Source organism: Capra hircus, chromosome 14, assembly GCF_001704415.2.
Source record: "Capra hircus breed San Clemente chromosome 14, ASM170441v1, whole genome shotgun sequence".
Taxonomy (NCBI): Eukaryota; Metazoa; Chordata; class Mammalia; order Artiodactyla; family Bovidae; genus Capra; species Capra hircus.
The window spans coordinates 4,651,718-4,676,306 of record NC_030821.1 but is presented as its reverse complement, the minus strand read 5'-3'; the positions used below and the strand labels follow the sequence as shown (position 1 = coordinate 4,676,306).

Here is a 24,589-nt window from a genome sequence, read left to right as displayed (position 1 = left end):
CATCTCACGGGAAAGTAAGGACTGTGGAACTGCCTTCCCATCCTGGCCACTAGTTTGTACAGAGGTCGTACACCAGAGGGAGTAAGAGGCTATGGGCTCCTGAAGAAAGAGAGCTAGAGCCTAGAAAAACTGTAGGGAACCCTACAAAACAGAGTTGGTTTCTTTTTTTTCATTTTTTTTTTAAGATAAAATGGAGAAACTGTTGGCACTAACAGAAAAAAAGAGGGAAGACTCATTAAGCCAAAAATGAGCAAAATATTTCCTACGTTAGTTGATTAAGAAGAAACCATAGTTATCTTAAGGAAGAAAGTGTTGTTTAGTAGATTCAATATTTTTTTCATAATTAAAACCTTAGCAAGTGAAGAGTAGACAATGGTATAGATAACTAAACAGCATTTTCTAAACACCTATAGGAAATACCACACTTAATGTGAAACACTGGAAATATTTTCGTTGAAGTCGTGAGCAAACTCAGGATTCCTGTTTTTCTTTTGAAATGTACTAGAACTGATGCTGGAAGAAAAAAATATGTTTTAAGAATTTAAAAATAAGAGATAAACTTCTTTTATTTGCATAAGAAATAATTTCTTGGATTTTCTATATCAACATAGCAACTAAAACTGTAAGCTGTGAAATAAGTCTAACAGGAAGTATGCAAAGTTTTGTGTAAGAAACTGAAGCTTAGAGAAAAGCTTCCTCCTGCTCCCTCAAAAAGTTTAGTCAAGAGAAACCTATAATCATTCCTATAAAGGTGCAAAATTTCCCTAAATAACTTCAAATAAAATTCCATTAAGAGAGTCCCAGCTGAATCTTTTATGGAGCTTGACAAAATTATTCTAAAATGCATATGGTTTCAACTAAAGAGCCTCTTGATGAAAGTGGAAGAGGGGAGTGAAAAAAACTGGCTTAAAACTTAACATTCAGAAAACTAAGATCGTGGCATCTGGTCCCATCACTTCATGGCAAATAGTTGGGGAAACAGTGGAAACAGTGACAGACTATTTTGGGGGGCTCCAAAATCACTGCAGATGGTGACTGCAGCCATGAAATTAAAAGACATTCCTTAGAAGAAACACTATGACCAACCTAGACAGCCTATTAAAAAGCAAAGACATTACTTTGCTGATGAAGGTCTGTCTAGTCAAAGTTACAGTTTTTCCAGTAGTCATGAGTTGGACTATAAAGCAAGCTGAGCACTGAAGAATTGATGCTTTTGAATTGTGGCATAGGATAAGACTCTTGAGAGTCTCTGGGACTGCAAGGAGATCCAGCCAGTCCATCCTGAAGGAAATCAGTCCTGAATATTCATTGGAAGGACTGATGCTGAAGCTGAAACTCCAATACTTTGGCCACCTGATGAGAAGAATGACTCATTTGAAAAGACCCTGATGCTGGGAAAGATTGAAGGTGGGAGGAGAAGGGGACAACAGAGGATGAGATGGTTGGATGGCATCACAGACTCGATGGACATGAGTTTGGGTGAACTCCGGGAGTTGGTGATGGACAAGGAAGCCTAAAGTGCTGCAGCCCGTGGGGTCACAGAAAGTCGGATATGGCTGAGCGACTGAACTGAACTGAATTGATATGGTTTCAAAAATTAATTTTGAAGCTAAAAGTGAGTTCATATTGAAAATGAGCAGGCAAAGAATCTGCTTGCAATACAGGAGACACAGGAGATGTGGGTTTGATCCCTGGGTCTGGAAGATCCCCTGGAGAAGGAAATGGCAACCCACCCCAGTATTCTTGCCTAGGAAATCTCCTGGACAGAGGAGCCTGGCGGGCTACAGTCCAAGGGTCTCAAAGAGTTGGACAGAAGCGAGTGACAAAGCACACACACACTTAACATTGTAGTTCAAAAACTTGGTAATCTCTTCAAGTTCTTAATGGTGACCATCAGTGAGAAACCTTGCTCACGTGAGGAAACAATAAAATAACTTTACAGAATGATTTTCTTCCCCATCTTCTGCCGCTGTACATTTCACTGCTTCCCTACCTCTGCTCCATGGACACCTAGAGCCTGTCACAGACACTGGAGTGTATAGGCGGATGGTAATAAGGCTTGAGCAGTCATTCTTAAGGGCGAAACAAAAGTTTGATCCAATGACCAAGGAAAGTAACAGAAGATTCAAAAGATCTTTTGAGGGAATAATACTGTGTTCCACTTCTAGGGCAGGTCATCCCCAGCTCTGCATGGCTGAGAGTGGAGATCAAAGTCACACTACACAAGCTGCCCAGATACCCAGGGAGACAGCTACCTTCACTAAGATTTTTTTTTTTTTCAATTTGGGAAACCTGGCTTTAATGGAGTTTACGTCCCTGGTGACTCATATGGTAAAGCATCTGCCTATAATGCTGGGGAAAGTGAATGTGAAGTCGCTCAGTCGTATCCGACTCTTTGCGACCCCATGGACTGTAGCCCACGAGGCTCCTCTGTCCATGGGATTCTCCAGGCAAGAATACTGGAGTGGGTTGCCATTTCCTTCTCCAAGGTATCTTCCCGATCCAGGGATCGAACCCAGGTCTCCCGCATTGCAGGCAGACGCTTTAACCTCTGAGGTGAGGTGAAGTCTCTCAGTCGTATCCAACTCTTTGCGACCCCGTGGACTGTCGCCCACCAAGCTCCCCTGTCCATGGGATTTTCCAGGCAAGAATACTGGAGTGGGTTGCCATTTCTTTCTCCAGGGGGTCTTCCCGACCCAGGGATCGAACCCAGGTCTCCAACATTGGAGGCAGACGCTTTAACCTCTGAGACACCAGGAAAGCCGGGTTCAACCCCTGGGTTGAAAAGATCTCCTGGAGAAGGAAATGGCAACCCATTCTAGTGTTCTTGCCTGGAAAATCCCATGGATGGAGGAGCCTGGTAGGCTACAGTCCATGGGGTCTCAAAGAGTGGGACACGACTGAGTGACTTCACTTTCACTTTTCACCTATAACAAAAGGGTATTTTATGTTCCTATAGGAATAGAGGGCTCCAGGTAGTTCAATGGTTAAAGAATCTTCCTGCAGTACAGTAGATGCGAGTTCAATCCTGGATTGGGAAGGTCCCCTGGAGGAGGGCCTGGCAACCCACTCCAGTATTCTTGCCTGAAGAATACCCATGGACAGAGGAGCCTGGTGGGCTACAGTCCGAAGCATTGCGAAGAGAAACGACTGAAGCGGCTGAGCCCACACACAGGCATAGGAATAGGAGACCTGTACACTAAGAGAAAAATGGTTTTGCTTCCCTTCCTCTTCCACTTTCCTTTCTTTTAAAAAAAAAATTAAAAAATAATTTCATTTATTTAATTTAAATTTTATTTATTTCTAATTAATTTATTTAATTTTGTGCTGGGTCTTCGTTGCTATTTGGGCTTTTCTCTTGTTGTGGTGAGTGCTGGCTACTTTTTAGTTGTGGTGTGTGGACTCCTCCCCGCGGTGTGTGGACTCCTCCCCGGGGTGTGTGGACTCCACCCCACGATGTGTGGACTTCTCTCTGTGGTGGCTTCTCTTGTTGAGGTTTCTGGGCTCCAGAGCACAGACTCTACTGTGCTTCGTTACACCCACATGGGCATGTGGGATCTTCCCAGATCAGGGATCAGTCTTGTTTCTTCTGCATTGGCAGGCAGATTCTCTACCACTGAGCCACAAGGGAAGCCCCATTTAAAATTTTTTAAATGGCAATGCTGTGCTGATTTCTGCTGTTCAACAATGTAAATTACAAGTATGTGTATATCCCCTTCCTTTAAGTCTCCCTCCCATTCACACCCTCGAGCCCACCCCTCTAGGTTGGCATGGAGCATGGAGCTGAGTCTGCGAGGCATGTACACCTTTGGAAGACACAAAGGTTCCTGCTCCTGTTGCTGCACTCAACACTAAAATGTTTCCAAGGAGGAACCCTATTGCCTTCGGGAGTTGCATGCTTTTACCTTTTGCACCCCCCTCCTTTTTTCAAATCCTGAAAAATAATTTTAAAATTTTGTGTGAATTACTGTTTTTACATTTTCCTTTCATATTCCTGGAAGGCACCCCAAACAGCGACATTCCCTTAATTTCATCATCTCATCCTTCCACAAGCATTTTATTACTAAACCTTACTTCATGGCAAATAATGGGGAAACAGTGAAAACAGTGGCTGACTTTATTTTTCTGGGCTCCAAAATCACTGCAGATGGTGATTGTGGCCATGAAATTAAAAGATGCTTACTCCTTGGAAGGAAAGTTATGACCAACCTAGATAGCATATTCCGGAGAAGGCAATGGTACCCCACTCCAGTACTCTTGCCTGGAATATCCCATGGACGGAGGAGCCTGGTGGGCTGCAGTCCATGGAGTCGCAAAGAGTTGGACATGACTGAGTGACTTCACTTTGACTTTTCACTTTCATGCATTGGAGAAGGAAATGGCAACCCACTCCAGTGTTCTTGCCCAGGGATGGGGGAGCCTGGTGGGCTGCCATCTATTGGGTTGCACAGAGTCAGACATGACTGAAGCGACTTAGTAGCAGCAGGTAGCATATTCAAAAGGAGAGACGTTACTTTGCCAACAAACGTCCATCTAGTCAAGGCTATGGTTTTTCCCGTGGTCATGTATGGATGTGAGAGTTGGACTGTGAAGAAGGCTGAGTGCTGAAGAATTGATGCTTTTGAACTGTGGTGTTGGAGAAGACTCTTGAGAGCCCCCACTGCAAGGGGATCCAACCAGTCCATCCTAAAGGAGATCAGTCCTGGGTGTTCATTGGAAGGACTGATGTTGAAGCTGAAACTCCAATACTTTGGCCACCTGATGGGAAGAGCTGACTCATTTGAAAAGACCCTGATGTTGGGAAAGATTGAGGGCGGGAGAAGAAAGGGACAACAGAGGATGAGATGGTAGGATGGCATCACTGACTCAGTGGACGTGGGTTTGGGTGAACTTCGGGAGTTGGTGATGGACAGGGAGGCCTGGCTTACTGCAGTTCATGGGGTTGCAAAGAATTGGACACGACTGAGCGACTGAACTGACTGACTGAGTTGGTTTAAAAAATGATTGACTTGCGAATTGTTATAGGATATTGTGACCTCTTTGAAGGCCAGAGTTAAAATGTTTTTCATGTTAATTATTATTATTTTTTAAATGACTTAGGCCACTGAAAAAGTTAGTCACGGGTAATTAAGAAAGGAAGTTTCAAAAGTTCTGAGTGGAGACGTCTGCTCCAGAGGTATAGCAATGATATTATTTAACTCTGAAATAGTCCTTTGTAGATGAGTATCTAGGGAAGAAGTTGTAGTTTAAAGGAAAGAATGTAAGCTTTGCATTTAAGTCAGTAGAGGTTTGAATTCCACTCTGCTATTTACCTGCAGCATGGTTTTCAGCAATTTGTGTGTGTTTTTTTTTTTAAGAATCCACATTTCATCATCCATGAAATGAGGATAACACTTTAATATTGTAGGATCCTCTCCATAGTATTGAATGAGATAATATATGTGACATACCCACTGATTTTCTCACATAATAGAGATAATTACTCTACAGTTAGGATTAATTAGAATATCTTTATTGGCCCTGAGGATATATGCAAACCAATCTAGTATTAAATTTATATAGGGCTACTACTCTTCCCCTAATATATATGTGTTAATTTAGCCAATGTGTGTTTATTCATTAATTCAAACATTTATTCCTGCCCTAATTTGGTGGCAGGATCAGCCACAGAGAAATTAAGGTGTACTGATGTTTTGTCCATTTCACCCACGTTATATGAAGGAGCCAAAGGTGACCCTTGCATATTGGATTCTAGGTTGTTTGATTCCTCACAGCAGGCTGAGACCCATGAGCCCTAAAGCCAGCAGGCACCAAACTCAAGCTTTTCAACATTCGATTGCTTAACACATAGCCCAAGAAGGGATATGCTTAACCATTTAGAACATGCCTGCTTTGCATGCCCCTTGAAACTGCAGAGCTCATCTGTGAGCCACAAGTGTTGGAGAATCTTGAAACTGCAGAGCTCATCTGTGAGCCACAAGTGTTGGAGAATCCCCCTGACAGATTCTTCTTCCTCCCAGGAATTTTCTTACTTTCCCATCTGCCTGGATGGTGACTTGCTGTGGCCTCTGGAAAGTGTCTTGCAAAGCACAGTATTGCCCCAGTAAGGCCTGTGTGTGCTAGCACAGGCTGCAGGCATTGGCAGGCCGACTCTTTACCACTGAGCCATCCGGGACGCCCATTCTGCAACTTAACAATGTTTAAAAATAGCTTAAAGACAATAAAAGGTGCAAGTAACTCAGAAAGGTGCGCTTTACCGGATATCCAGTAATCCTCCCCTCATCCCAGTTTCAAAGTCTTTAACAAGTTTTCATGTCACTGTCCACGTTTAAAAAAAGATAATGTTTTATTTTTGTTTACACTAGAAATAGAATAAGATAAAGTCATGGTCAATTCAGTATTATTGGACTTGAGAAACTTTACTGTTGCCATGGTCTTTTCTTCCCCTTTCAGTTCCACTTAATGCATTGATTTGAGGATCCCACAGAATTTGGGAAACATTTTGACTAACTTCTCTTGCTAGTTATGAACTTAATTGACACGGACGTATTTTTGAGGGCCATGATTTAGCGTTTCCTGCTTTACAAAGGCTAAACACCAGAGGCCTAAAATTAAAATATTTTCTTTTACTTGATATCACCGTGAAGAGTTTAGACCAGTGAGTAGGAAGCAATAATATTTATTAATATAAATCTCAGATTCTAATATTTTCTGTTAGTTTTGCAGATACACCTTGCATTCATTCACCAGATATTAACTGGCTGCTATACACTAAGCACTGCTCACCAACGAACTTCTCTTTCTGGCAATGATTCTTTGCTTTGTTTTTATTTTGCTTGCTTATTTATTTTATTGACATATAATTGACATACAACATTTTATTAGTTTCAGGTATACAATATGATAATATTTCAGGCATACGGCATTATAATATTTTCTACACACGGAAATAGGCAGTAATTACGTGATTGAGTCCTAGTATGCCCTTTTAACTTTGGGTGTGTTTGTGTGTGCATGCATTCATTTAAAATTTCTGACCAGGAAAATAAGTAGTGAGAAGCATATTGGACACTAGGGAGCTAGAGCTTCAATTACAAGGAAAATAATTTGAACTGTAAAGAGTCTGAGTACGTAACTGAGTGGGAGGTAAATCTGATATGTGTGCCTGGGAACTGGGCAGGAGGTAGAAGGCTTTGTGTTTATGAGTTCATAGTTTAAAACAGAATTTACCTTTAAAAATGTATTCATTCACTAAAAATTTTACTTTACAAAATTTCTTATTTACAAGAAGATTTCTTTAAGATCACGTTTTTCTGTTGAAATGTGGTCTTCAGGTGGTGAAACATTAAACAGTAATTGTAAATAACAGGTGACTTTGACAAAATACACAGAATGTTGATTAAGATGAACCTGAATCCAGTAACACAAGAGTCCACTGATTATAAAGATAAGCCCATAAACATGCTCCATTTTAGGAGTTTTAATCAATGGCGTCAAAATCAGAAACAAAGATATAGCTATCGATCCAAATATAAATGGCAAAGGCACCTGAAAGTAAAAAAAAAATTAAGATTAGTGATGACATTGTCTAAAAGTTTCTATAAACAACATGAGAAAAGTCTCTTTCTTTTGGAGCAAGTGTTTCCAAACACCAGAGAGAAAACTACAAATATATTTTCAAATATATTTAGAGGGAGAGTATCAGTATTACATTATAAAATGTAAATCAAAAGCAGACTGAATAGAAAAAAGTAAAACTATTTAATTTTATTCATTTTATACTTATCAAGAATGCCTGCCCTAGCCATCAGATATTGTCATTTATTTACTAAGATTAGTGCTTTATTTTCAAGCATAGGAAAAATACATTTAAGCATCATCATCATAGATAAAAATTAGCTGTGTCATCCTAGTATTAGTCATTGAAGCACTTCTACTTTTGGGAATATGGAAACCCAGTCATGTCATAACTGTTATATTTGTTTATAATGCTTCTTTAATGGAGTATGCGCCAGTCTTTCTTAGCACAGCATCAAGTGATAGAAATAGCAGGAACGCTGGACTCAGAAAAGTTTGGTTAGAAATGTAACCTCTGGTATTTTAACTGCTCATTCTTTTGAGAAGTAGTCACTGAAATTCTAAATGGCACGTGCTGTGCTATGGATTATTGTTATTGGTGTTTAGTTGCTAAGTTGTGTTTGACTCTTTATAACCGCATGGGGCTATAGCCTGCCGGGCCCCTCTGTCCATTATGGCATTTCCCAGGCAAGAATACTGGCGTGGGTTGCCATTTCCTTCTCCAGAGATATTTAAAACAGATAAAGAAGGTTTTTTTCCCATGGAGTTCAGTGCCAGAATCTAGCAGTGTAACTGGTCTACCTACTTAATCTGATCTTCAGACCCATTTGCAGAGAACAGCCAGCAGGTGGCTCCCCAAGTCTCTTTGGTGGTCTCCCCAAGGAGACCCGAAACCCTGCATAGTGAGATCCTCAGGGCCCCACACCTCCCCAACCCCTGAAGGAAGGACGTGGTGGGTCAGCAGGTGCTAAGGGATAAATATGTTCAGGGGTTTTCAAGCAAATATTCATGAAATATGTGTGTTTTGTGTGGAGAAGGAAATGGCAACTCACTCCAGTATTCTTGCCTCAAACATCCCTCAGACAGAGGAGGCTGGTGGGCTACAGTCCATGAGGCTGTAGAGTCAGACACGACTGAGTGACTAAACACACACACACACACCATTTAAAATCTGAGTTTTAAAAAACAAGGTTCCTCTTAGACCCATTTGCAAAATGAGTTTTTTTCTGGTCTTCTAAAGTCTTTGTCAGAATTGCATACAGTGTACTTCAGTAGAATGTGCTCAAGAAAATGACATTTCTTAATTAACCTTATAAAAATAATTTGTAATCACTCCTTACTCTTCTATGGGACTAAGACGATTCTTAATGAAAAGATTCATCTTTATTTTTAAAGTAACTGAAACACAGCAGGTAGTCACTGCATAATCGTTGAATAAATGGATGACTAAAATCCAAGATATTGTTCACTCTTTTCAACATGAAGCACGGCCAAGAGGGATCCATTGTGGGGGGGAAGAAAGTCAAGATTGTCTTAGCTAGTGTTTCTTAAAATAGAATCAGTCGACCTCTCTGCATAAGAATCCCCAAGATAATTGATAAATACACAGATTCCTAAGGCCTGACTAATATCTAGTAAGTTAGAAGCCCTGGGGTGAGTCTGGGAATTCAGATTTCAGTAAACATACTCAAGTGGTTTTACGGTCAGTGGTATGAAATAAGGGACCATCGTTTTATTTTCCACACAGTCTCTACAACCAGGAGGTATCTTAACCATATTGACCACTGGATTATAATTATAACACAATTAAAGAGTAAAACAAAGACTACCTGGGGACGTCTCTGGCAGTCCAGTGGTTAAGAATCTACTTTTCAGTGCAGGGCATGTGGGTTTGGTCACTGGTCAGGGAATTAAGATCCCACATGCCAGGGGATGTAAGCTGTCACGTGGCAACTAGAGAAAGCCCATGCACTGCAATGAAGACCCAGCACAGTCAAGAAACAAAACCAAACAAAATATGACAGAGACTGTTTGGCACCTTTTAGGGTTTACATTATAGCAAGATATGGTTTATTTTATACCAAGGCAAAATAAATGAAAATAAGAGAGAAATGAGGGAAATAAATATGGATAAGGAATGAATTTGGCTTACAAAATGCATGCCAGGTAGCCCCATATAGATTCTGGAAGCAGGCCACCAAAAGGCATGGGCTAAACCATTGTTTAGAAGAGGCTCAAGTATTCCTGACGCTAAAATCAGAGAAGATTTCCTCAGTGGATCTTTTATGGAATACAGATTTCATCACTATCTTTTCAGTAAATATAACCAAATTTGGTTTCTGAAATCAAATGTGTGGTTTAAATGTGTGGTTTAAATCCCATCCTTGATCCTTTTGACTAGGGTAATTTTACCTAGTCTCTTAGCTCAACAATTTTCCTGAAGTTAAGTGGAGGAAAACTAAGAAAATCTATGCCAGTTGTTTGACCTGAACAGGTCATGCTCACGCCTCCTTCTAATACACTTCCTACACTAATGTCAGAATGGTCTTTTTTTTCAAATGAGAGTTTGATTTTGTTTCTTTTGCATATGGTTGCTTGCATGCATGCTCAGTAGCTCAGTCGTGTCCAGCTCTTTGCGACCAGCCAGACCCCTCTGTGCATGGAATTCTCCAGGCAAGATTACTGGAGTGAGTAGCCATTTCTACTCCAGGGGATCTCCCTGACCCAAGGATCGAATCCACGTCTGCTGTATTGGCAGGCGGATTCTTTACCACTGTGCCACCTGGGAAGCCTATGGTTGCTGGTAGCTCATTACTCAGACAGGCATACCCCTCTGAGGGGGCAAAAGGGAGCTGATATCTAGCTTGTGCTGTGCTCACCAAGCTCTGTGTCTGGGCATGGAGCTGTGTCTGCCTAGAAGCAGGGGTGATTTATTATTTTTAGCACAAAGACACTTTAGGAACCTACAGTAGCCCTGCCAACATTACCTAGAGGATGGTTATTCCATTTTGTTAGCTAAGTTCAGGTTCAAAATTTTTAGAATCAACTAAACTGAGGCTTAGATTACCATCTTGTTGGATAAAACGAAGACCGTTCAAGGAGATACTCAAGAAGAGAATGCCATGTCATGGGTAGTGGGTCGACAAGGGTTGACACTGGGTCATGGACTGAGGGATGCTTTTGAACAGGGCCAGGATTCTTCCCTCAAAAGTGTTATTGCCTAACTCCTGAAAGATGATGCAAAGGATAACATTTATCTTCCTCATAGAGAATCAGTTTCAAATTATACTCTAGAAAAATCAAACCAAACACACCCCATACGGCCAATTACACATTCAGTTCAGTTCAGTCACTCAGTTGTGTCTGACTCTTTGTGACCCCATGGACTGCGGCACTCCAGGCCTCCCTGTCCATCACCAACTCCCGGAGCTTACTCAAACTCATATCCGTTGAGTTGGTGATGCCATCCAACCATCTCATCCTCTGTTATCCTCTTCTCCTCTTGCCTTCAATCTTTCCAAGCATCAGGGTCTTATTTCCAATGAGTCAGTTAATTACACAGTAAGTTGGGAAATGGAGGTCTGGTTCAGATGTCTCAAAGTTTGACTCATGATTGTTAGAAGCATCCCATATAGTATAAAAAAGGCTTCCCTGGTCCCTCAGATGGTAAAGAATCCACATGCACTGCTGGAGACCTGGGTTCAATTCCTGGGTTGGGAAGATCCGCTGGAGAAGGAAATGGCAACCCACTCCAATATTCTTGTGTGGGAAATCCCACGGACAGAGGAGCCTGGCAGGCTGCAGTTCATGTGGTTGCAAAAAGTTGGACATGACTGAGTGAGTAACACTAACAATATAGAATAAAAATTATATTCTTAAAGAGAGAATAGAAGTTTAATATTAAGTTTTTAGACTTGATTTACCTTGTAAGGTCTAGGTAGGTTGGGTTCCTGGTACCTTAGTTTAAGTAAACCTATCATATGTAGCCCTCTTAAAAACCATAATGCTAGCCCTGAATATCTGATTAAATTGATTAAGTCTGAGGTTATAATAACAATGGAAGTTAAGATGATTATCTGGGTAACAGCCATGGTTGGACAGGAGTGGCTATTGAGCATTGAGAAGATCAACGGCAGCTGTCCTTCTTGGCTTGCTGTGTAGATCATCCTTGACGCTGAGAGCACTGTGCAACACGTGGAGCTAAATACTGAAGTTGAAATTCCGAAAGAAATGGCCCATTGCATGGAAGGCATTATTTTGTCCGTCCAGGTGAGAGCAACGGCATCTACAAAAATTTTAGACAAATTTCCAAATGGTCAGTTTTGACTTTGATTGAAATTATAGCAATGATTCTCCGCTCCCTCCTGCATCCATACCCTTTGCAATAAATCTTGCAGCTTGTTCCAAGAAAGGGAGTCTCTTTACTTGTTCTTGAATACAGTTTGACCTTGTGGTCTGTTTTGGCCAGTGGAATGCACTGGAAGTGGTAATGTGCCCTTCCTTTCAAACTTTCTAAGACTAGCTTGTGCATAAGATTTGGGAGGCACTTTTCAGTACTTTTTAGGGCTCAAAGTGTATTGAAGTGAAAGTAAAGTGAGTGTTAGTCACTCAGTTGTGTCTGACTCTGTGACCCAATGGATGGTAGCTGGCCAGGCTCCTCTGTCCGTGAGATTCTCTAGGCAAGAATCCTGGAGTGGGTAGCCATTCCCTTCTCCAAGGGATCTTTCCAGCCCAGGGATCGAACCCAGGTCTCCTGCACTGCAGGCAGATTCTTTACTATCTGAGCCACCAGGGAAGCCCAAGTGTGTTGAACTTAGAATCAATCTAATCAGTGGGACATCAGGCAGGAGGTAGGCATCTCAGTCAGGCTGAGGTGGGTGCGATGTGGGGGAGGCAGAGAGTATCTGTTCTGGAAACAGTAAGCTGTTTGGAAAGGCTGTTGTGTGGCGAGGGAGTATGTGTGCACAGAGGCAGGAGATGAGGATGGAAAGTTAGGCTTCAGTTAGATCTGGGAGAATCTGCCATGGTCAGCTTAGGAGCTGACACTTGGTCTGAAGGAAGGTGATGACGGGTGAGAGTGCGCTTAGGAGGAGGCGTAAGAAAACAGATGGCGGAACACTTAAGCAGGGAGGTGACAGGATCATATCTGTGTTTTATAGAGCCCCACTCTTTGCGACCCCATGGACAGTAGCCCTCCAGGCTCCTCTCTCCGTGGGATTCTCCAGGCAAGAGTACCGGAGTGGGTAGCCATTCCCTTCTCCGGGGGATCTTCCCAACCCGGGACTGAATCCAGGTCTTCTGCGCTGCAGGCAGGTTCTTCACTGTCTGAGCCATGAGGGAAGCCCCTCAGAGAATTATTTCTTGAGATTGAGTGGAGGCTAGATAGAAGAACAAAGTTAGAGGTGAGGGTGTAAACTTGGAGGTTGTTGCTGCGAATGAAGTGAGGAAAATAGGGGCCTGGGCACTGGGGGTGGGAAAGAAGAGGAAAGAACACCCGAAGAGATGTGAGTGAGGTGGGTCTCCACAGAACTGGCAGCCTGGCTTGGAAGTGGGGTGAAAGGCAAAGTATAACTCTCCCCTTCAGTTTAATAGTTAAAAGAATTCTTCTTCAGAGTGTTACTGTATTTCTGTGAGACCAAATTGTGGCAAGGAGCACGTTTTTGTTTACTTTTAAAAATTTGTATTTCTCTTTTACTTTTAGAATCAACACACCATTTTTAGACTAGTCTCAGAGAAAATGCAGAAATACATCTTTTGGTGTTTTTGAGCCATGTAGAGCTTTTGTTTGTTTGTTTGTTTTTAATGAATTTCAACGTGTCTGGCTTTGGAGAAGGCTTTGAGTGCAGATGACAGCAGACTGATCCTTTGTGACCTCTGCCTCGAGGGCACACCCAGGGCGGGGGATTCATGTCACTGGAGTGACATCATCAGCCCCTCCACGACCACACACACCGCACGTGGTCATAAGCCCCTGTGCCTGTCTGCATGTACAGCATTTTTGTAGCCTGCATTTTTTTGCATGTGTTATTTGGCCTTTATCCAGAATATTTGAAGAGCTAGTCACTCTCAGTAAGCGAATTTTCTAGATAACCAAACTTCTTTCAGGAATAACTATTTTTAAAAAATTAAAATTTGGGGGAATTTTTCCAATATATTTCAAACACTACTCTGCCTTTTTAAAGTAAAATGAACATAATTTAACATTTTTTGGGGAAAAGACCCAATGTTGTCATTAAAAAATCATCAGTTAATTCTGTGGAAATAATTACCTAGTATTATAAAAATGAATTTTTTCTGATCGTAAGTATAAGATGCTAATTGTGGAAAATATGAACAGTATAAAAAAAGAAATAAAAATTTCTTATAATCTTACCATTCAGATGGCACCATTTACTATTATCTTTTTATTATATTTCCATTTAGTCATGTCTATGTGTGTATGTTATAAAATAATATGCATTAATAAAATTTATCACCTGATGTATATTAATATGTATTCATATGATTGCTTGCTTTGTTTCGATTTCATTTGCTTATACTGACATACTTTAGTATGGTGATTGAAAACATAGGTTTTGGAGTTAACATGGATTTGAGTTTGTCTTTTTCAATTATGAGCTGGGCGGCTTTGAGCGCCATACTTGGTAGAATTGGGAAGAATATATTTTTTGAAGGTCAGATCTTGTAAACTGCTGTCCAGATTTACAACCCATTGCTAGCAATAACCTGGACAAGAAGCAATCTTTTATCATGAGAAGAGCATGACTGGAACCTACTTTTGCATCTTATTAAGCTTGTTCATCACTTCACTCCCAGGCACTGCAGTTTCCTCATCTGAAAAAAAGAAGACGATACTGCCTGTTCCAAATGACTGTTCTGAGGGTGGTTATCTGGGTGCGCCCTAAAGAGTGGAGCGTCTCCTAACAGCGTTGCTTCTTCGCCCTCTCGCCTTGCTGGCTCCTGTTTCTCTTTCCTCTCTCTCCTCTGTGTCCCCCCTTCTCTTTCTCTCCTTCTCCTCTTTCTCTCTCCAGTTCTTTCTGTTTCACAATCTTCTACCCTTTGATCTTGGTCTTTTAGCATGTACTCATCTTTTATAGATTTTTAGATGATCATTTTTCCTTTCCTTATAAAAACCAAAGCAGGAACCCATTGCATTTGTACTCTTACGGGTGTACTGAACGAGCCAGTAGTAGATAGAAGTCCTTATTTATTCAGAAAAGACAGTAGTGACTATTTCCTCTTTGTCTAGATACGTTCATACCTGCAGAGACGATTTCCTTGGGAGTCAAAACTGCCAGGTAGGATACGTTAGCCAGTAAGTAAACCACAGCCACCATGGGAATGCCAGTCATCAGAGATTTGGGAATGTTCTTACCAGGATTTTTTATCTCTCCTAAAAAACACAAATAAACTCATCAGAAAAGGACATGTTATGAGACTTTTGAAGACTTTGTGATAAAATGTATGAAAAAGTATTACTCATATATCTGTTGTTTCCTCATCTGCTTGACTGTTTCTCTGTTGGTCCTATGCAAGTTTTGCCTGAGAGCTTGGATTTCTCACCATCTTATACTAAAAATCCAATTATCCCAGTCATTTCATGATTATGGGTTTATAGTGATGGAAAAGACTGTATAGTACAAGCTACTGTGTACAAAATGATAAGCTCTAAGGATATATTGCACAGCATATGGAATGTAGCCAATATTTTATAACTATAGAGTGTAACCTTTAAAACCCGTGAATCATTCTGTTGTACACCTGAAACTTCTACAATATTGTAAATCAACTATGCCTCAGTAAAAGAGAGAAAGAAATGAAACAGAGGTGAGAGCAGAGTAGGGGAGAAAGTTTGCATTAAATGAGATGCCAGAAATGACATTTGAGGGAAGACCTAAGGGAAGGGAGGGAGGGAGATACTTGAAGATCCCAGCAGGGAGCCTTCTCTGCAAAGGGAACAGTAGGTGAAGAAGGAAAACAACTCCCCTCCCCCACCTCGCCCCGGCAACTTTTTGTGAGCACTTTTACGTCTCTGCCTGTCACAGAGGCTTCCACAGTGTGGTACTGAATACCCGCCATGGTGCTAAGGACATATTGGGCCGTGTCTGCATTTCAAACACAGAGGAAACTGCAGGGTCTCAGAGACGTTAAGAGACTCGCCCAAGGTCACACAGCAACTAAGTGGTGAGGGAAGGATTTGAAACCGTTTAGTCTGACACCAGACAGTAACCACTGCGCCCTTCAGCCTGGGTGTAGCTAGATCTCTTGGACCTTGGGGTGATGGGTTTCTTGGACAGAAGGTGCAGAGTCCATTTTGACACTTACTCTCAACTTCTTGGATAGAAGTCCTCAGTTGGGAAAATCTTTGAACTCTGATACATAATAATGTTTTCAAACCAATAGCAGGGATGAGCTCAAATCACCTAACAATGTCAGTTTTTGTCAGTTGCAGGGGCCTTATCTCAGGTGACTTATCTGGTGGCTCAAACGGTAAAGTGTCTGTCTACAATGCGGGAGACCCGGATTCGATCCCTGGGTTGGGAAGATCCCCTGGAGAAGGAAATGGCAATCCACTCCAGGACTATTGCCTGGAAAATCCCATGGACAGAGGAGCCTGGTAGGCTACAGTCCACGGGGTCTCAAAGAGTCACTGATCCACTTCACCTTCACTTTTTATCTCAGAGGAGGAGACACCACATCAACAGTGAATTCTGGAAATTGGCATATTGTCTCAAAATTCCTAGACATCATACTGTTTTGCTTAAAAAGGAAGTTCAGGGAAGTAGTTAAGAACATAGGCTCTGGAGCTAGAGGGCTCGGGGCTTTAACCTGTCCCTAACCCTCACTAGTTGTTGGATCTTGGGAAACAGGCTTTGCAGTTGGCAACAAAGATTGCCAATTCACAGATCTGTGCAAAGAAATAATGTACAGTTGTTAAAGACTGTTTAGTATGTAGCCTGTCTCTTCATCCCACCTGAGATATGTCATTTTTTCCCCCTTTTTTCAGAAGTAGTGGTTCTCTCGTCATCTCTTTCCCTCAAGCAAACGGACCTCTGAGGAAGTTCCTTACTCTCCCAAGCAAGCTTTTCTTTACCTAGGCTTAAGTGTGAGTGGAATTCATCTTATGGAATATGAATGAAATAATAAGAGGAAAACAATTCAGAGCCCACTAGGCAATAAAGATATTGCTTGAATCTACTCAAGCGGTGAAGGAAATTTGTTGTGAGCCATGTAGAAGAGTCTGTCCACCCAAATTCCAACTGGGAAGAAATTAGGAGATGGTGATATGAAATCAGTGTTAGGTGACTTGTGAGCTCTTGTTGTCCCCTATTAACATAGCAATGGGGTGACGGAACCAGTCTGTGCATATGTGTCCTAAAGTGCTCAGATCCCAAGTTCTGTCTGGAGTCTGGGCAGGGTGAGTGACTGTGTGTGCTGGCATCTCCCCCCAGCAGCTTCAGTCGCTGGAGAGTGACCCTGAGCCCCGGTGTGAGCAACGACTCTATAACACGGCAGGGTGGTCTCCCCTCCTCCAGCTTCAGGGAGCAATGGCTGCTGGCTCCCCACAGCTGACCCCTTCTCCTGAGATTTGTCCTTGGCCTTGGGTGGCTCTGCAGGGATGGGTAAGCTGGCTTGCTTAGAAAAACCTACAAGTTTACTTTCTCCCCTCAGAGGCAGCCCCCAGTAGTTGATTAACTGATAAAAGGTACAAAAGTCCATCCCTAAGGCCACTGCTTAGGAACGTTTTGTATTTTTCCTACTCTAGCAGTACTGTCTAATCAAAATTGTATTTTAAAATTTCTAGTGGATGCATAAGAGAAAGACAGGTGAAATGGAATTAATAGCATATATTTATCCCCAAACATCCAAAATTTCGTCATTGCAGTATGTAACATTTGTAAAAAATTAATGAGCTCTGGACAATGGACAATGTTTTGTTCATTCAAGATTTTGATTTCTGGTGTGTGTTTTACATCTGTGGAGCACCTCGGTTTGACTGCATTTCAGACGCTCACTGGCTCCATAAGGCTGGTGACCACCAGGCTGGGCAGTGTGGCTCTGTAGGATCTGACTGAGGCTAGACTTCAGCTGAAACCATGTCTGCTCAGCAACTCTCCCTTCCTTGTCCTGCATCCTTCACGCCTCATGGCTGTCTCTGGGAGTCAGGTCCTCAACAAACTGCTGCCACAAGGATCCCATCTCAGGCTTTGCTTTGCATTAACCCAATATAAGATGGGAATGTTTCAAATTAAGTACAACAATGATCAGCCCCTGACAGCATTTATTTTCTGCTAAATTATACAAATTGTGCCAGTGTCTAATTTTTATAAGAATCTGACATGTGAGATCATCTGAAAGAACAGCCTTGTTACTTAGATTTGAAATGTAAATGAATTTTCAGATGTGCGATTTAAAGTTGCAAGTATAGGAGACATTAAGTTTATAAACCATATTTAAGTGTTTAAGGAAATAAAATTCATCTTATATGAGGCAATGTTTTAGCATTACAAGATATGAGATTAGAAAGATTTTTCAAGTCAGACATTTAAAATGCTTAAAAATTAAATACATTTTAACACACAGTTGAAAGAGTTTAAAAGAATGAGGTTATATTCTTTAGTGAAATTTAATATGTTCAATATATTAGTCAATGCTGGATCATGGAAAAAGCAAGAGAGTTCCAGAAAAACATCCATTTCTGCTTTATTGACTATGCCAAAGCCTTTGACTGTGTGGATCACAATAAACTGTGGAAAATTCTGAAAGAGATGGGAATACCAGACCACCTAACCTGCCTCTTGAGAAATCTGTATGCAGGTCAGGAAGCAACAGTTAGAACTGGACATGGAACAACAGACTGGTTCCAAATAGGAAAAGGAGTACGTCAAGGCTGTATATTGTCACCCTGCTTATTTAACTTCTATGCAGAGTACATCATGAGAAATGCTGGACTGGAAGAAACACTAGAATCAAGCTGGAATCAAGATTGCCAGGAGAAATATCAATAACCTCAGATATGCAGATGACACCACCCTTATGGCAGAAAGTGAAGAGGAGCTAAAAAGCCTCTTGATGAAAGTGAAAGAGGAGAGTGAAACAGTTGGCTTAAAGCTCAACATTCAGAAAACGAAGATCATGGCTTCTGGTCCCTTCACTTCATGGGAAATAGACGGGGAAACAGTAGAAACAGTGTCAGACTTTATTTTTGGGGGCTCCCAAATCACTGCAGATGGTGACTGCAGCCATGAAATGAAAAGATGCTTACTCCTTGGAAGAAAAGTTATGACCAACCTAGATAGTATATTCAAAAGCAGAGACATTACTTTGCGACTAAGGTCCGTCTAGTCAGTCATGTATGGAATGTGAGAGTTGGACTGTGAAGAAGGCTGAGTGCCGAAGAATTGATGCTTTTGAACTGTGGTGCTGGAGAAAACTCTTGAGAGTCCCTTGGACTGCAAGGAGATCCAACCAGTCCATTCTGAAGGAGATCAGCCCTGGGTGTTCTTTGGAAGGAATGATGCTAAAGCTGAAGCTCCAGTACTTTGGCCACCTCATGCGAAGAGTTGACTCATTGGAAAAGACTCTGATGCTGGGAGAGATTGGGGGCAGGAGGAGAAGGGGACGACCAAGGATGAGATGGCTGGATGGCATCACTGACTCAATGGACGTGAGTCTGAGTGACCTCCGGGAGATGGTGATGGACAGGGAGGCCTGGCATGCTGCCATTCATGGGGTCGCAAAGAGTTGGACACGACTGAGCGACTGAACTGAACTGAACTGAACTTAATAAAGAACAATAAAAAGTGAATTTTATCTAAAATATTTAGTTTTATATGTGTATATGATTATTTATAAGTTAATGGTTTGTGAAAACTTATGATTTTTGAATTTACACTGTAAGAAAATTAACTAATAATTTTAACTCCAACTTTGGGAAGTTCTAAAACTCACATTAGCATCTAACATGGAATTTTTTTTCTTTAAGTAGGGGAGAGTAAAAGATAAGAAAAATTTAGCCTGTGCCAATGTAACAGTTTTTCTTCTTCATCCTACCTTTTCCCCACCATAGTTCAGATAAACAGCATCCTTTATAAAGAGTCCTTTGGGAATACTGTCTCTTGGTTCACCCTGGCTGTTTTTAATGTGGAAAACTCCTTGTCCTCCCAAACAGATCCCAACTTTGCTCAGATACTTAGGACCTGGGAGTATTATCAAATTTTAAGTATGTCCAGGGAAGTAGTAGACTCGTTAGGTTGTGTTTCCTGCCTTATTCCTGTCTTCAGTGTGAGCTGAGACCAGGACCTTTGATTTCCAACCATGGAGAAGTGATTTGCCTGCTTAGACTTCCTGCTTGGTCTCCCATAAATGGAAGGAAGATTAGGCCTAATGAGCCTTTTTTTTTCTTCCACGTGTGTACAACTTCAGTTTCTGGAGGACCAACATGGAATCTAGAGGGTGAATGAAGTCTGTCATAGATTTCCATCTTAGCAAGAGAATGGGTGCTTCAGGCTCACCAGTCCTCAGGAAGTCCTCTGTTCCCCTTGAAACTGACATATAGCACCCCACCCCCCACAGCCACAGTTTCATGATCCATGGTTTCATTTACGTGCAGTTAACCATGATCTGAAAGTATTAAATGGAACATTCCAGAAATAAACAATTCAGAAATTTTAAATCGCATGCCATTTTGAGTATTGTGGTGAAATCACATGTCATCCTGCTTGTCCTTCCCAGTATGAGAATCACCCGTTTTTCTAGGGTTCACGCTGTATATGTGTTGTTGGGATAGGAAAAAGCATAGTATATATAGGATTCAGTATTATCCATGGTTTCAGGCAGCCACTGGGGGTCTTAGAATGAATCCGCCGTGGATAAGGGGGGATTACTGTATATTGCAACATGTTCAATGTCAGGAGGAGGGTTTCCAAGTATGTATGTGCATTCTGTCTCTGAAAAGTTCCTCTAATAGGCAGCCAAAAGTGAATTTGTTTTGGGCAACCTTGTGTGCAGCACTGGGGAGCTAGACTTTTCAAGTCCGCTTTCAGGGCTTTGGGAGAGGAGTGGATGCAAATCTAAGCTAGTGGGGTCATTATTACTGCAGCTTTCCCTAAGGGTCAACCAAGACTGCAGCTATCTATTTCTCCTCCTAAATTCCGTTCACTAACAATGGCAATGCTGGGCACATTATAAAATCTGAGGCTCTCTTAAATTGCTCCCAATATTAATGTGTTTTATGTAATCCTGATTTTCTAAACAGCGTATCATGGTTCCTTGCAAGGATTGTTCCTTGCAAAAGTCACACAAGTCATGTTGCAGAAGCAGAGACCTTTTGTCCTTTTGTAGTTGCGTGGCTAGAACTCAGGTCCAACAATTCTCAATATCACTAGAAACTTCTTTGAATATTGTCAGACCTGCTACTGAGATGGCTGCACTGATGGCGCTGAGACCTGATGAAAGTGAAAGTCACTCAGTCGTGTCCGACTCCACAACCCCATGGACTATAGACTCCATGGAATTCTCCAGGCCAGAATACTGGAGTGGGTAGCCTTTCCCTACTCCAGGGGACTTTCCGATTCCAAGGATTGAACCCAGGTCTCCTGCACTGCAGGCAGATTCTTTACCAGCTGAGCCACTGCTGCTACTGCTAAGTCGCTTCAGTCGTGACCAACTGTGCGATCCCATGGACAGCAGCCCACCAGACTCCTCTGCCTAGGGGATTCTCTAGCAAGAGTACTGGAGTGTGTTGCCATTTCCTTCCCCAAGCTGAGCCGCAAGGAAACCTAATAAAATTCCTTATTTCAGAATTAAATATAAGGATGTCTAGTGGTGCTTGGGATTCAGTGTTATTCCTTCAGGAGGCCCTGGCACAAGAATATAGATGCAAGCTGTCTCTTCTGTTTATACTTGGTCAGGAATACGACAGCTCAGAAACCCTGAGAACCAAACCCGAGGGAGCTAGTTCTTTCTAGCCAGGATCACCCGATTTTGACACAGAAGAAGCCAGATCTCTAAATCTGGCAAGTTAATACAGTGCTGGTTCTGATAGCCAGCCCCATGCAATTAGCCCCAAGTTCTGACCCTGTTACTGCACTCCTGGCGTTCGACCTTCTGCTCTGAGAGTCAGGCCTGGCTGAGTGACTGAGCACACCCCACTACTCTGCCGATCTGGAAGTTTCACTGGGTCTTTCAGACACAGCCATATTCACCTGAGGTTGCTCACATTTCTCCGACCAGCTCCAGTTATGAGATTCTTGTCCTTAATTCAAGGTTTCACTTGTTTGATGACAAATCAGACCGGGAGCAGGAGGAGAATGAGATGAGTGTTCCAAACAGAACTGAGTCTCAAGCTGCACTGTGCCGTGTCTTTAGGTAAGGATCACTATCAGGAACACCTCTGCTTGCCTCCGTGTGATGCTTTTCTTTAGAAGGGGTGCTCCAACATCTGGGTATTTAATTTTGCAGAACTGACCCCCTCCCCCCCAGCTGACCAGGTGACCTCTGGAGGAGGCAGATGCACAAGCAGTGACCTGTGAGACTCTGCCTCCACGTATATCTAGGATTTCCACTTTGCACTCAGGTACCTTTTAATGGCCAAGCTAGCAGCAAGGTGATTATGTCATAATTAATTTGTGCTAGATAAATTCAGGTCTCATCATTATTTGAAAAGCCTTGATATTTAACAATCTATTAATTTTATAGTGAGAAATTTCAACATTGCATCTGCCAATTAAAAAAGAAAATGTTAAATTACTAAAGAATTATATCAACGATTAAATTTTAGTAATCTACATGAGTGAACAAAGCATCTCATTGACCAACATAAAAAACATAAAAAATAACATAAAAGTTTCAGTAATTTGAAGATTGATCTTTTTTCAAAAATTTGTATAAAGATTTTGTTTGGAATTTTATACAACTTTGTATTTAATATATCCTTAATATTTTATAGTCCTATAATTTTATAACCAAAAAGTAATATAAAGAATTATTTTCTGTTTAGTTCTTTCGTTTACTCTAGAGAGCTAGGCAAGCATTACCAAAATCATCTGGTGCCATGACGTCTGGGGCAACAGTGCTGCCCTGCAGAAACAGCAGCGCATATTAACAGGGACGCATTGATATTACACCAGTCCTCGTAATTGTGAAGAAGGGAAACATTTCAAGTGTCCACTATTGTGGAAGTGCAGCAAAGCCATTCTAAGGAATACTATGCAGCAGTTGAAAGAATGTGTTAGGTGACTAAGAGCTACTATGGAAAGTTCCCTAAGACATACTGTGGAATCAGAATTAGGATGCAGCATTTTACCAGCGCAGTAGGGGATGTGTAAAATCTGATGCTTTCATTTTAAAAAAATTAACATTATATTAACATATTTCTAATATAATTGATATTTAACTCAAAATGTCTTAAAAAATTGCTAGACTAAATTACAGTAAAATCTGAGAGTGATCTTTTCTCCAGCAAACTTTTCCCAAGTTTGTTTAAATGGGATGACCAGAAAAGCACTAAATCCTCAGTATTTTATGCAGATAATTATCTACCAAGGCTTACTGATGATTAAACTCTGCTGCTTGCATGTAGAGTGGAGCAGAGTCGATTCACTTTCTCCCAAAGAAACAAATTGGATATTGTCTTTCTCCAGAGGGTTGCAGGCAAAACTTTATGCCTACAGCAGAAGTATGTCAGAAAAAGACTTACCTGCCATGCTGTTCAGGATCGACGTGCCAGAATACGCAAATAATCCTTGTAGGAAGGCTTCTGCAATCTGTGAGATGTCAGGAAGCTCAGCGTCCAAAGCGTTCTCAAACCTGGCCATGTTTTCCTTTTCCCCCATCCCTAACAGCACTATCCCAGTGAGGCAAATGAAGCAGAGGACAGTCATCTTCGCCAAAGTACTGACGGTTTGAAGCCACGCCACAGTTTGCACCCCTCGAGCATTTAGAAGTCCCAAAGACCACAAAACAGCCAATGCTAGACACCTTTTTGGTAGCTCTGGAGCTGGGCACCCGGCATAGAAAGGCTGAATTGTATAGGTAGATAATAACAAGCTTTCAGTAGCTAGCCTTAACGGATGAGTAAATAGTTTGATCCAAAGATTGAGGAAAGCAACGGAGGCTCCAAGAGATCTTTTGAGGAAATAATACTGTGCCCCACTTATAGGGAAGGTCGTCCCCAGCTCTGCGTGGCTGAGAGCAGAGATCAAAGTCAGCACCGCACAAGCTGCCCAGATACTCAGGGAGACAGCCACATTCAGTGAGGAATATTTTAATACCCCTTTCGGAGACACAAAGATTCCTGCCCCTATTGTGGCGCTTAAGATTAAAATGTTTCCTCGGAAGAATCCTATTGCCCTTAGGAGCTGCATGCTTTTGCCTTTTCCCTGTTTGTTTTCTTAATCCTGGGAAATAATTTTGAAATCTCATGTGGATTGCTAACTCTTATACATTCCTCTCATGATGCTTCTGCACCATGTTTTCGTGATTTAGCCATGGTCCTTACATAAGCATTTTATTACTGCACTTAACTTGGTTTTAAAAATGATTAACTTGTGAAGAGTTCTAAAATCTTGTGATCTCTCTGAAGGCCCAAGTTAAAATGTTCCACACGTTAATTATTTAAAAATTCAGTTATGCCTGTTGACGGTTGCACAATACTCTGAATGTGATTACTGCCACTGAACCGCACACTTCAGAGTGGTCAAGCGGCACATGTTGTGTTCTCTGCATTTTGCCACAAGTTTTAAGAGCCATAATTAAAAAAAAAAAACCATACAACTGTACACTCCAAATGGGTGAGTCATAAGGTATATGAATTATATCTCTACCATAGGCATCCTTGAGGGAAGTTTTGCCCTGAATTGAACTTATTGCAACTGGAGATAAATGAGGCTTCTATCACTGATTGCTGATGCAAGGATGGTCCTAAGCATGTAGTAACTGGCTGTCTGGATTATCTATTGTATAACCTGTAGTTTTGGAATTAGAGCTTCACATTAGAAAAGGAACTGAG

The 24,589-nt window shown here is 41.6% G+C and overlaps 1 protein-coding gene across 1 annotated transcript; it reads right to left on the bottom strand.

The window, feature by feature from the left end:
• Nucleotides 6,379-24,064, bottom strand: LOC102175598 (solute carrier family 7 member 13). The gene is made up of 4 exons (XM_018058169.1): nucleotides 23,279-24,064; nucleotides 14,840-14,971; nucleotides 11,502-11,863; nucleotides 6,379-7,548 (listed from the first exon to the last, which is right to left on the bottom strand). The coding sequence occupies exons 1-4, from the start codon at nucleotides 23,943-23,945 to the stop codon at nucleotides 7,282-7,284; spliced, it is 1,428 nt and encodes a 475-aa protein (XP_017913658.1). The 5' UTR covers nucleotides 23,946-24,064; the 3' UTR covers nucleotides 6,379-7,281.

Coding starts and splice junctions, on each gene's coding strand:
- LOC102175598 (XM_018058169.1), bottom strand. CDS start 23,945: ATGCAGCTCCTAAGGGCAATAGGATTCTTCCGAGGAAACATTTTAATC. Junction 14,972..23,278: donor GATCCTGAACAGCATGGCAG/GTAAGTCTTTTT, acceptor TGTGTTTTTTAG/GAGAGATAAAAAATCCTGGT. Junction 7,549..11,501: donor ACCTACCTAGACCTTACAAG/GTAAATCAAGTC, acceptor TTTTACTTTCAG/GTGCCTTTGCCATTTATATT.